General features: G+C 44.0%; 2 protein-coding genes across 5 annotated transcripts in view; one reads left to right on the top strand and one right to left on the bottom strand.

The window, feature by feature from the left end:
* Positions 1–47: 47 nt before the first annotated feature.
* On the bottom strand, positions 48–2,223 carry LOC124061549 (relaxin-3 receptor 1-like). The gene has a single exon (XM_046393470.1). The coding sequence runs from the start codon at positions 2,095–2,097 to the stop codon at positions 841–843; it is 1,257 nt and encodes a 418-aa protein (XP_046249426.1). The 5' UTR covers positions 2,098–2,223; the 3' UTR covers positions 48–840.
* A 541-nt stretch (positions 2,224–2,764) lies between these two features.
* LOC124061533 (A disintegrin and metalloproteinase with thrombospondin motifs 7) overlaps positions 2,765–13,476 on the top strand; it is a 58,659-nt gene continuing 47,947 nt past the window's right edge. For 3 of the 4 annotated variants that reach the window (XM_046393429.1, XM_046393458.1, XM_046393448.1), the window contains exons 1-2: positions 2,765–3,701; positions 7,295–7,662. In XM_046393429.1, coding sequence (XP_046249385.1) covers positions 3,587–3,701; positions 7,295–7,662 — 483 coding nt within the window. In that variant the 5' untranslated portion in view covers positions 2,765–3,586. Of the gene's footprint in view, positions 3,702–7,031; positions 7,165–7,294; positions 7,663–13,476 lie in introns of those variants that run through there. The other variant, XM_046393438.1, reaches the window with a different exon arrangement.

A 13,476-nucleotide genomic window follows, 5' to 3' on the forward strand; every position in this document is an offset into this window, starting at 1 on the left:
GAACGTCATGAATCACCACGTGAGCATCCGTACATGTGAGACACACCCGCTTTATTTGACGGAACGACAACGTGTTCACATTCACGGCTTTTAATGATGTGACAGAAAGCTCCAGTGTGAAAACAGTGCATGTGAGAAAACATACAATATGTGCTCTTCCTGTACACAGTGGTATCTCAGACGGTTTGCCATGACATTTTTATGTACACGTTACAGAGAATAAGCAGACTGTACATGTCATTCCTCTGTGAAGTTCACCTCCTCACATGTGACATCTATACTGTAGCACAGTTCTGTAAGTCAAAGTAGGGATTCAAAAACGAATGCACTCACTAAAGGTTACCTCATTTACAGATTTATTTTACAGTCAGGTTTCAAAGGGTGTTTTATCTCCTTGTCCGTCATCCTCGTCATTTTACACAAGAAAGTCTCACGTTTTTGCTGGAAGTCCTGTGTCTTAAGATCTGCGCCCGGCTCTCTCTGTTCCCGTGTTTTTCTCTTCCAAAATCATAATCATAAGAGTGGTCTTACACGTAGCGCTGCGTGTTAACGGAGACAAAGGAAAGAGAAATTCAGTCCATGTCCACTTGTTCAACAAAGGAGTCGACGTGTAATCTGGCCACAGTTTTACGAATGCAGTAAACGATGACAGACAATCAGGTGCACCTCAGTTGTGTGCGCTCAAAAATGCTCAAATTTGGGACAAGAGCGAAAGCATTACGCATGAGACTACAGGTGGACAACCAGAGCAACAAAAATAAACAATTAAGAAATAAATAAAATAATACTAAATGTTTTTAAAAAGCTGTACAAAGCTTTTTTTTTCCCCACAGAGCAGAGTTATCGGGTGTATGGACTCGTACTGGGGTTTGATAAGCCTTTACGGTCTATGATGGACAGCGTGTATTCTCCGCTCTCCATAATCTGGAGAGGCACGACTCCCTGTGTCTCTCCATGCGTAAAAAGGCGCGTCTTGCAGCTTTTGTTGGAGGATGGAGTGGAGACCCTCCAAAACAAACCGCCCAGCATCTTTCTGATCTCTGGCCTCATCAGGCAGTAAATCGCCGGGTTCAAGCAGCTGTTTGCGTGCGCCAAGCACACAGTAACTGGGAAAACGTACGTGTGCACCATGTAATACGATTTATCCCAGTTGACTGCGTTAAATTTGACCAAGACACCCCAGAAGGTGATGGCATGATTTGGCATCCAGCAGCAGAAGAAAGACAAAACCACTATAGCGACGGATTTGGTGACTCTAGACCTCCGTTTCGGGTTGCTGCCGTCCATGCTCCTCCGTTTTACGAAGCGCAGGAGCATCAGATAGTTGACGGAGACTATGAGCATAGGGATGACAAAGGCTATCAGTATTTTCTGGATGTGGTAGAGGGCGAGCCAGTCGTGTCCTTCGGGGAACTTGAGGAGACAGAGTTTTTCTCCAGCGACTACAGTTACGGTGGAGAAGATAGTTGTTGGAGCTGTGACCACCGTCGCCGCCACCCACAGCACCGCGCACACCCACTTCACACACCGTGACCTCCTGTACGCTCTTTTCTTGAGGGCCGAAGCGACGGACATGTAGCGGGTCACACTCATGGCAGTGAGAAAAAAGACGCTGGCGTACATGTTCATCACGGTGACCGAGAGGATGATTTTGCACATGGCGTCTCCAAACGGCCAGCTGAAGTCCAGCGCGGTGTCCACGGCCCAGAAGGGCAGAGTGAGCACGAACTGGAAGTCCGTCACCGCCAAATTAATAATGAAAACATTGATGGTGGACTTCTTTCGACCTTGACGTAATCTCATGAGAAAAAATACGAGCAGGTTCCCCACCAAACCCACAGCGCACACTACAGAGTACACCACGGAGATGAGTATCCTGAGGATGAAGGTGCCGTCCGCGCTCACATCGATGTCTTCGAAACTGAATTTCTCATCGCCGAACGAGCTTCGATTCAGCGCTCCGCTGTGGTTAAATATTTCATCCATCTTTACTTTGGAGCCTGTACTCACACACGACTTTCTACTGCGAGCGCGGGCTTGGCGGAAACGCAGCAAGGGATGCCCATGCGCAAGTGTCACAGCGTCTTTTCGCCCCATGCAATGAACTGAAGTGTGCTTTTATACAGGTGTGTCGCTCCTCTGCTGAGCCACGATTGGTCGAATGAGACGTGGCAGAAAAAGTTCCACTCATAGAAATGAGCCTGGTCTCCATGAATGTATGTGCGCCGCTCACAGACTGTCACCGCAGCTCACCTGTGTTTTCCTCTACGAAAACAACAAGAACAACAAGAACATCCCAGTAAAGTAGGCCTAAAAGTGTGAGACACTGACAGATGAATGAGTAGAAACAGAATCAAATGCTAAAGTCAAGCACGGGATCAGAACGAATACAAAGACATTTACAGGTCGACATCAGGGCGCATCCTGTGAAGTACATGTACATAAAGTACAAATCTGACGGTGCACCCGCCTTCTGTGTTTGCAGTGAAATAAAGTGAAAGCATCGACACCAAGATCAGGACCATAAATAAATAAACAAATAAAAGTTGTCTTCAGTGCTTCATTAAACGCTTGCTCTTTTCCCAATAAATGTAGGAGTATTTTAACATACCAGACGTGATGCGCAAGGTGCCTTTAACACACAAAGGCTGCTGCTCCTGCATCAGTGCTCCGCAGTGCCTCCACCCTGCCGCTAGAGGGGGCGCTAAGCTTAAACAGATGCAGACTATCGACAAAGTAAAACAGTGATGCAGAGTTCAATGATCATGATGTTTTTATTCAGACTGTTGCCTCAGTTTGGTTCACAGTAAGAAAACCTCTTTTTGTATTTTATTTAAATAGAAATTATAAACCATCATAAGTTTAAGACGTTGTGTTTACATGTCTGCAGGTAGACAACGAGAGTCTCTTCTAAAGGTTTTTCAGAACTCAACGAACTTATCGCTTTTCTTCACAACTTTATGGAGGTTTTGTTCCACTGGAGAAGCCTGTTTATTTTTTAAGGAAGAGGGGGGTTAACAATGTATAGACTGAACCCCCGGACCTGTAATCACGTCTCTGACTCCAAGTGAATGCAACCATATCGGAACTGGTCCTCATCTGACCCTCTGGAAACCCAAAAGACCTCAGTTTTGTGAGCAACTGCCAATCGGATTGAAGGACCATATCCAGTTTCTTGGAGTAGCTTTCCCCTTTAAGCCCCCGGTCCTGCTGAAAGATAGGCCATTGTCTTAAGTCCACCCATCTGTGGGGGTGGCTCTGCGAAAGTTTGCAGAAGAAATTTTTAAGCTGTCACTGGCTGTCGGTAGGAGACTGATGGAGGACAGAGGGGACAGCCACTCGTAAGCCAACATTAACACCGACATACAGACAAGCCAAAAAGAATGGAACAAAAACGGCCCGTGGAGGCAGACGATGTTCAGGCCTGAACTGGAGAAGTTTGTTGGGACAGTCAGAGTTTCAAGTGCATGGTCGCCACAAAGCGAGAAGTGCATTCAGCCCAGATGGAAGTGATTTGAATTGACAGTCGACGCCGTGTTAGAAAGGCATTAAATGCTTCTAAAATATAAGCTACCGTCCTGACAAAATGAGCCGTTTGGACTGCGGGCTTCACGCCATCGGACAAGGAGTCTGCCCCATTCACTTCTTCATCGCACTTCTGCTTGTCCCGGGAAACACGTTGGGATTATCACATGAACCAGGTTAGTCAAGTGTGAAAACCCAAACATTCGAGCCTTTGAATTCACGGATGCGTGATATAAGCGCGTCTTCTGGTACCGTGGCTGCTTTTGTTGTGCACATTTCTTTAAGAGCGCGTCTAATCCAGCCCAGTGCGTGTAGAGTCAGGCCAGCAGTCCTCACTGCGGAGGGGAGGCCAGCTGTGACTTCTGTTTACAAAGTTTCGGGCTGGCCATAGCAATTAAACCCGAGGGTTTGCAGCTTAGTCTAGTAACTGCAGAGGGCTTCTTTCCACTGAATCATCAGAGGTTTCAAGCAACATGCAAGCATCTACGCCGCCCTCAAGGCAAAACACAGAATCCCAGAGCAGCTGACCCGGACCTCTGATCTCACCAGTGAAGGTCGGGAAACAGTTTCGCTCTGGGAATCTACAGGATGCCTCTTCATTATTCTCACAATGCAGCTGCTTTTCGCTCTGCTTCCCAGCGTATGTTGTCAGGTCCCGTGGACACCATCACATCAGAGCATTAAACCTCCTTTGTGTTTGTGGATCCACTCTGCCACCTCTACTCGCTGCACTTTCTTCCTTTCAGTCTGCCCTTTTGTTCATGGTTTGGATGTTAAAACTCTCCTGTGTGCTCTCATGAGATTGCAGACAAGCAGAACAAGGAGACTGGATGCTCTCTGTCTCATCCCGTATAAATTAGCCGTGAGCCCTTGAGAGAGAAAAACAAGGGCTGTCAGGCCTTACAGACAAATGTGTCACTGGGGGGGACGCATCACCCAGACGGTAACGATTTCAGGTGATGAATGTCGGCACAGCAAACTTTATTTAAGAACCCAAAGGCTTTCTCTTCATGAGACATTTTAGGATTTTTTTTTATTGCAACCTGATGCATAATTACATAACTGTATTCAGTATGGTTACGCATGTCAAACTGTGGAGAGGAAACGGCCATCCTAATACTCATGTAATTGGCTGGTTTTGCTTTGGAGTGCATCAGTGGGAACCTGATCAGTGTTGCTCATGTTTCTCATGCTCGTGACATTGCGTTCTAAACGCACAGACAGCTTTGCAGCTACGACAGCTTCCAGTCATCTGGGAAGGCTTTCCGCAAGATTCTGGAGTGTTTCTGTGGGAATTTTTGCCCATTGATGCAGTAGAGCAATAGTGAGGTCAGAGCTCTGTGTGGGCCAGTCAAGTTCTTCCACATCAAAATCATCCAACCATGTCTTTGCTTTGCGCACTGGGGCATAGCCGTGCTGGAATAGAAAAGGGCCTTCAGCAAACTGTTGCCACAAAGATGGAAGCATAGCATTGATCAAAATGTCTTGGTATGCTGAAGCATTAAGATTTCCCTTCACTGGAAGTCAGGGGCCGAGCCCAAACCCTGAAAAGCAGCCCCATAAAGATGTGTCTAGAGACGTGTACGTTTGTCTGTATAGTGCACCTCCTGAGCCTGGCTACTCATGCAATAAGACAGTCTTCTTCACAGTGTCTCATTTTTTCAAGTAGGACAGCATATGATCACCGTGAATAAACATGAGTATAAACCACTTTTAACTGAATGTCAGGTTCCTTTGCTTTTCCCACAGCAAATACCTCAAATGTTGCTTGTAGACCTGCAGCACAGGATACAGCTGCTTGATGAAAAGCTGTAGTTAAGTCTCTTTAGCCAAGCAGTTTTCCTCTTGTGTGTATTTTTCTTTATTAATATGCTAATGTTCGGCGACCCTGACGGATAAGCGGTAGAGAAAATGGATGGATGGATGGTAGCAGCCACGATTCTTGGCACAAATCAATTTATTTTCTAAATTTTTGGCCTTAGTTGAAGGATTTATTGTGCAAAATTTAAACTGATTTAGACTCAGGACTTGCTGATTTATTGTCATCTTTTTAGCTTTTCTTCTCATATAGAGGTGAAATTCCACCTGACTTTCTGGAGCTGACCTCCCGTAGGCATTCAAGAATAAACTGAACATACGTCAACTGGCCTTCGAAACAAAACACGTGTTTTCCTTGCTCCTCTTTCAGGGGGACATTCCGCCCAGGTTTTTGCCAAAGACTTTTTTCCTCAAATTATTCTGCACTGATGTATTGTTGGAAATATTTGTGCAGATAACCCTGCACAGTGCTGCCTTGCCTTGTCCCAAAGCTCTGTGAAAGCATTGTTTGCATCCTACTCATTTCTCTTGAATGAGATTAAGCTAACACTGGGTTTGTGAAGGTTTGGAAGCAGGTCTTTTTACCTTGACAGATTATCTACGTGCAAAGGCCGTCTGGATGTCTGGAAATTATGATGCAACAAGTGTCTTATTTGTACTGTGAGTTGCACAGAATAAATGAGACATTACTGTGAAGCAGCTTTTTGTGTTATTATTCAGATTTGTTATATATTTGTTATGTTTGGGGTTTTGTTGTTTGTTTTGCTTGTTCTGATTGGCCACATCTGTTGATAAAATATGCAAATTATTATACAATCATATTGTGCAGGCAACGTTTGCTTGGTGATGTTTAGGCTTCAAACAAGTCGTTTGACTCCTGTTTTTCGGCATTTCCAACTCTCTTTGTACTCAAGTTATTATGTCCAAACTACCTCCACAAATTCTCAGTTGCTCCTTTTAAACTCCTCCGCACTGGAGCCAACAGGACTGAGCTGAACCAAATACATCGACGCGTTTTGGGCACTAAGTGGTTCGCACCGTTGCCTCCCAGCTTGGAGGTTCTGGGTTTGAACCCATGCTCCAGCTTCCTCCTTCAGTCCAAAGACATGCAGGTTAGGTTAGGTGGTGATTCTAAATTGCCCGTAGGTGTGCATGTGACTGTGAATGGCTGTTTGTGTCTTTGTGATGAACAGGCAACCTGTCCAGGGGTCTGCTCCAGTCCCCCTGAGACCCTGCAAGTGATAAACAGTGATTAATAATGGGTGTAATTATTCATATACGGCAGACACACAATGTATCCATACATGTGGTTTGGCTCCAAGATTTGTTTGGATAAAGTAGCTTCACAGATTTTGCCCATACCTCAAGCTTTTTCCAGTTTGCGTGGATGTACTGAAAGAACATACTTAATCTGACGACTGATTATTTAGTGTGATGAGCGCTGAATATGCTGGACGTGCACAGTTATGGATCTCATTGTTCCCATCTGCTTCAATGAAGCCAAACATATAGAAGTGAAAAGAGCAGACCGCTGATAATCCCTCGTCTTAAGGCACATTTTCTTTTCTCTCGCTCGCAAAAGGGAGCTTTTTCTCTCACTTCCTTTCACGCTGCTGATCCTGCTATTCCCATTCACAGGAAATGAAGGGGTGTTATTTTTTTCAGAGGAATGAATTGCACCAACTTTATCAAACCTGCTGCGCTTGAGAGGAAAAAGTATCAAGAATCCAGCTGGAAGCAGCGTTCCTGTAGCAGGCGCTGTGTACACCACAGCTGTGTTCAAACGTAAAAACGACAGATTAGACGGCGCAAACCATATGGGTTTGTTTAGAGCTTCTCCAGTTTTGTTTACAGCTTTACAGCCACTTAATTATTTAATGACGCTCCCCTTTCCCATGATTTCATAACCCATCTTCTCTCACTTCTTCTCTTCCCACCGTGGCTTTGACAGAGAGATTTCTGCAGGATCTGCCTCAGTACGAAGTGGTTCACCCCACCAGAGTGGATGCCAGAGGTCACTTCCTGTCCAACTTCCTGTCTCACCACGCTCGCCGTGTGCAGCGCAGGGAAACCTCAGAGGGACCAGCGGACTTGGATCGAGTCTTCTACCAGTTGTGGCACAGCGACCGCAGTTTGCACTTTAACCTCACCCTCAACCCACACCTGCTGGCCCCGGGCTTCCTAACGGAGAGGAGGTATGGTGGCCTGGATGGGGCCCAGATCCACCCGCCTGGATCCTCCCAGTGCCACTTTTTAGGTGAAGTTTGGGATGAGGCCACTGTTAAAGGAAGTGCGGCCATAAGCACCTGTGATGGACTGGTGAGTGACTGAAAAACTTCCATTAGTTGCAGTCAGCTGCAGTTCAGGTCAGTTGCAGAGGTGTCTGTTGCTGCCGGATTCAGAGCTGGATTCAGAGCTGAGTTAAGTGCTTGTGTTAAGGAGATCCAAAAACGATCCAAATGGATGTTCAAACTCACACTTATCTGACAACTTAAGGGTCATTTAAACAGCTAAACTCCTTGGATGGATTTTCCACAAAAACATAGGTGTGTCTGAAGTTATCTGCTCTTCACACTTGGAACTTCAGAGTTTTACTTGAGTCAGAAGATGCACACAGTCTCACCAAACCACAAATTGTCCTCTTTTTCACTTCTGTAAGCAGTGAAGCATTTACTGCGTATACACACATGCATGCAAAATCACCTCGAGACTTTGCGGGAAACTTTCATTGCACTTGTGTTTTTCTATAAAAGCTTTTATGTAATTGTTGAGCCTGAAGAATGAAGTGACTCTCCCTTTAGTGCATTTGCAAGATCACAGAAGGAGTGCAGCTACAGGCCATTATCTCCTCACTCATATTTAAAGACTGTTTGTTCAAAACGCAGCGAGCCATTCACGCTCCGCTCTGCCTCCCTGATCGCAGACTTGTGCTCATCACCGAAATTTTAGACTTCTGAGGGATGCATTAGGGATCATCGGTGCATTCAGAGATTTTAAATTGACAATAGATCATTTTTATCTCAGTGCTGCAGTGACACCGCTCCATTTCAGGGTCTAGTTACTGACTGTCAAAAATATATTCCATGTAGCTAAAATGCACACACCCAACACCTTTCTTTTCTTTGTCTACAGTGACAAATTACTGTGATTGTCCTTGAGACTGATTCATTCATCTATTATCACAATCACGTAAGAGTCACAAGCAGTCTTCAGAAATCAGACTACTAATGGATGTTTTTTTATTGCATGCAGTTTTTTCTTTGGGATAAAAGGAAAGTGCTCAGTTAGGAGCTTGTACTCAGGGGACGGGTGTGTTATTTCGTTTTTGAGATTTATGGTCAATGGCTATGGATTCTTGTGAGTATTAAATTTTTCATCTCCAAGACAAGAAGCAGAAGTGGGCGAGCTGCATGTTGAGCAAGTACATTGAACAATCCCACTGTTGAAGGCAGTATGCATATTTAGATGTCACATACCGTAAACTCATCTGCAGAGTTGCAGATTGTGCTCCTGCAACACTGTTGGACCATAAAACAACAAAAGAGATGATTTAGCAGAGACTGGGATTTTGGTCTCGTCCCTTACGCCTCTTCCTCCTCGGCACTTGACATCTACATTACCCGCACTGCAGCTCAGATACTGAGCAGATTTGTGTGTTGTGCTGGTAGCAGCTGATGTAGCCTTGGGCTGCTCGCCTCAAGTAGAGAGAAGTCAGCTACAGAGTTCTAACAAGCTCACTTCAGTCTTCATCCCCCCCCCCACCAGACGTGTTGTCAAACCTGTAGTCTCCATCCTCAAATCACGGCACAATTGATCAGATTTCACAAAGGGCCTTGTGTGAATGCAGCAGTATTCCATGTTGTTTACTCCTGTAAACAATCTCTACAGGCTCTTTGTTCCACCTCACTGGGCTGCTTTCACATCCAGCTTCACAACGATCTTTTTAATATTGATTATACGCATTTATTTTGAAAAATAGAAGTCAGTGTCTTTCTGCTTCAAGTGTAACATTGAGATTACGTCTTTTAGGTCTCTGTTTAAGTGTGCTTCACCATGTTGTGTAAAGCCAACTCTGGTGGGAATTTTTATTGAATGTCAGATTACTCCACAGCACAACAGCACAAGTCAACACGCACTGCCAAAGAAAGGAAAGGTGCTATTTTAGTCTCCGTTTGTCAACACTTTTCTACACAGCAATAAGCCGCACTCTGACGTTATTACCTCAGTAGTGCACCTGACGAAGTTCCCTGTGTGGAACTGTAAAGCACATGCATGTATAATATATAGCTTATAGCTTCGATGACATGTTGAGATCAATACTGTGTGATTAGGGTCCATCCTGTCTTGAGAACATCATAAGTTTCCTGCAGGTGTTTACCCTCAGATCCATCCTGCAAAGTCTGCTTCATCTGGAAGAAGTTTACTCAGGCTGAGATCCAAAGAATGCGGAGACAATTAAAGCCACTTTCATGTGAGGGTCACACTCATTTTAATACACACGTTTGAAATAGATGAGTGGTAAATTGGTACCTTTTCTTGGACACAAGCACAAACTGAGGGACACAAACTGAAATTGATTCATTTCAAGTGCCAAGGAAACAAATCATCTTTGGTGTCAGGAGTGGAATTGGGCACAGTCTTCCTGCTGCTACATCCTCTCTCTGCTTCATAGTTATGCAGAGTGTGTGTGTGTGTGTGTGTGTGTGTGTGTGTGTGTGTGTGTGTACGTGCAGAGATTCTCTTCTGCTCGCCACTCGTGGAACCGACTCTTTCCTGTTAGCTTGCATGTGTCTGGCTTTGGTTCCTGAACGTCTTTCAAAGCTTCTCACAGCAACGGAAGTATGAGTGACCACATGTGTTTGCTCGCTGCATCATTCTCTGTTAACTATAAATACTGCAGTGCACAAACATCTCAAAACAAAAAGTGATTGTGAGGAGCATCTTGTACCAATTTATACCCATTTGATGCTCAGTTAGAATCTGATGGAGGACACGCTTTAGCGGCTCTCATGCTCAGTTAAACAGTAAGCAAATATCTTGACCCTGTCTGACTGCTGCAGGTGCTTAACCCACTGCTGTACTAAGAGAAGTGGACCTAAAAGTGTCTTGTGGAGCTGTGAAGTTTTCTTATAAACAAACAAAAGTCCCATTTACATTCAGTGTTACTCACCAAAGCACATTATGTGTATCCCTGAAGTCATTTGTTCTTGGTATCTTAAACCCAGCTTTTTTATGTACATGTACACTTGCTCGCAGTCCTCTTTCCTGTTCCCACCTGTCGATCTGTGCTTACCTTTGTGAAAGCTGTGTGTGTGTGTGTGTGTGTGTGTGTGTGTTCTTGTGCATCCTTATACACAATACAAACAAAAGTGGAGACCCACTGATGAATAAACTGCCCTTAGAAGGTCAGAGGAGCCTTTAATGAAGCCTTCTCTTAGCGAAAACAAACACTAGTCCACATTCAGTTATAATTGGATCCAGAAAAAAACAAACTTAAAACGCATTTTGTTTAACAATTTATTGTTAATCCTTTGCAGACATTGCATTTCTGGAGTCTGCAGACCGCACACATCAGCACACACGTGGCATCCTGGTGGCGTTCTGACAGCACAGCAGCGAGCTTCACTCCTACAACTGAACAGCTGGGTTGAAAATCATTCAGAATCTGTTTTATTGGCCAAGCGTAGCACACAAGCATACTCATGTTTTTTAGTTGCTTGCAATGCACTACACACAGAACAATTTACACGACATGCGGGTAGAAAGGAGGAAAGCAAAGCTGAACAAAGGGAGGTCCAAATAACCATCAAACTGCTGCGCGTATTTACGTCTAAGAAGGCGAGAAACAGGCGTGTCTTTATAAATATGTTTAGAAAAATGCAACAATAGCCCACACCATATGACTGTTTTAAGTGTTCGTCAGATTGATGGCCTGTGGAAGGGAACCGTTCAGGTTGTGTCAGTGATGTTTGCACTGGTGGCAAAGTCAGGTGACTCGGCCATTTTTACGATCATTCTTCTGTTTGGCTCTCGGACTCCTCGGTTACTTTGTCCTAAAAGCAATGGGATGTTGTGTTCAAAGTATCCTACTCTGCTCACTTTGTTTGAATGTTACTCAGACATTCAAACAAAGCCAAACTTTTGAAAAATATGTCACTGTCAACATACTGGCAAACTTGAGATGGACAGTGATGTTTTTCTAGTCTGTGATCAATCACGTTTTACACTTGTGTCTCTGTGATGGAGGAGTAACGAATACTGATGACATCTGCGAGGAGTGAGAGACCTTCAGCTGCTTTTTATCGTGTCTGATTTGTTTATGTCCTGCTGTTGGAGACATTTTGGAAAGCATGTCCCAGGTTCTTTGAGAGTTTGAGAAATATTTTACTGACTGCCGTTTCAGTTTGCATCATGTATGTATGCACTTTGCTATGTGGGTGAGCTGACTGTTTTATTCCTCACTGTCACAGTGAAGAAAATTATTTTCTTAAATAACTGCTAACATATTTGTGTACAGATAAAGAAACACGGGAGATGCTGCACACCCTGTGGATATTGAGTGATTGGTATGCACTAAGTGCAGCACCTCCCATTACAACATTCTCTGACTGAGGAGTTTAGGAATCCATTTATGTATTTATCTAAACATTCAGAGGCTTTTATGAAAGAACATGTGGCTGTGCAGCATGACATGCAAATGCCCCGCAAATCATCGGATCATTAAATGGGAGGGGCGCATCTCTGTCAGGATGTGTGTATATCAAACCATACGGTCTGCCAAGAAGGCTGCTGATGGTTCGATCGATATTTTATGGTAGACGTTGTTGGAAAATGTATTGGTGACCAAACATGTGATCAATCAATGTGATCATTATTGAGCAGTATCAACAAAACAAACAGAAGGGTGACCTGGCAAAAAAAAAAAAAATCATGCTTAATCGCAATCCACAGTCTAAATTCCAGTATGGTGCATGAATTAATTAGCTCAATAATCAATAATGCCACCAATAATTTAATTTTTAACTTTTAATTTAATGACCAATAACCCATTAACGTTTAAGAATAATGTGATGCATCACATCAAGGAAAGGGTGTGTGGGACTAAAGGTTTTGTTGTGGTGTTAAATTCCTGAACCACAGAAAGAAAGTTTTATTTTTCTTCTTTCTTTCTTTTTGTTGAAACTATTGCTTAAAAATAAACTGGATTTTATTCCCTCCTGCTTATAAATATGTATTGTCCTGTCAGAATGTCTTCCTTGAACAGGTGGGATACCATATTCCTGCAAGGTTTGGGTTAGGCTAAAAATACAATAACATGAAAACTAAGCACATGGAGTCACCTTTAAAGTCAGTGCTGCAGAGGTTTTTGTCAGGGAGAGCCATGCAGAGATTCAGAGCACACTCAAGCAAACAGAGTGCAAAAATGGCGGTTATAGTGGAAGGCAGGAACACCGCCCTACACGCCGTATACACATTAGAGCAATGTGTACATTCCCTACAGTGCCAAATACCAAACACCACACGGGTGGAAATGAATGCGATAGAAAAACTATTAAACATGATCTGATTTAGTCCAGTCGGGGTGTCTTTGACAGAATCATGGAGGTTTTTTACTGAAACTAAAATGACTGAAAATGTGTCTAAAAATACTGTGTGTCATTGTCCCGCTTGGTTTAGATTTTACATCTTAACGTTAACTTCATGTGATGTGCAGCGACTGACAGCTAATCACTGAAGCGGCTCCTTGTTGCCTTACGTGGAAGAGATCGAAGTGAAAATCCTCTTACTCTACTCGACTCTCCACACGGCACTGCGCATTCGGACCCTGTCATCCTGTGACAGCTGTGGGAGATTTAATGGGAGCACAAGGTGGACAAGAATTAAATATAGGGTAAGCGCGGTCAACAGAGAAAAGGAGGGGGCTACTGGAATCTGGCTTTGGCATCACGCCAACGTGCTTTAGGGTGCAGTAATTTATGTGACATCTGATCTTTTCCGTCTTGTCGGTTGTGCCCTGGATGTCTACGGCAAACTTTAAACATCAGGCTGTCTGAGTTTGTTTTTCAGTCAGCGTTCTGGGCTTCCAAATGTTGTTTTAAAAATTTCTCATTTTGTGTAATTTCCTGTATTGAA

The sequence above is a fragment of the Scatophagus argus genome, chromosome 1, assembly GCF_020382885.2.
Source record: "Scatophagus argus isolate fScaArg1 chromosome 1, fScaArg1.pri, whole genome shotgun sequence".
Taxonomy (NCBI): domain Eukaryota; kingdom Metazoa; phylum Chordata; class Actinopteri; family Scatophagidae; genus Scatophagus; species Scatophagus argus.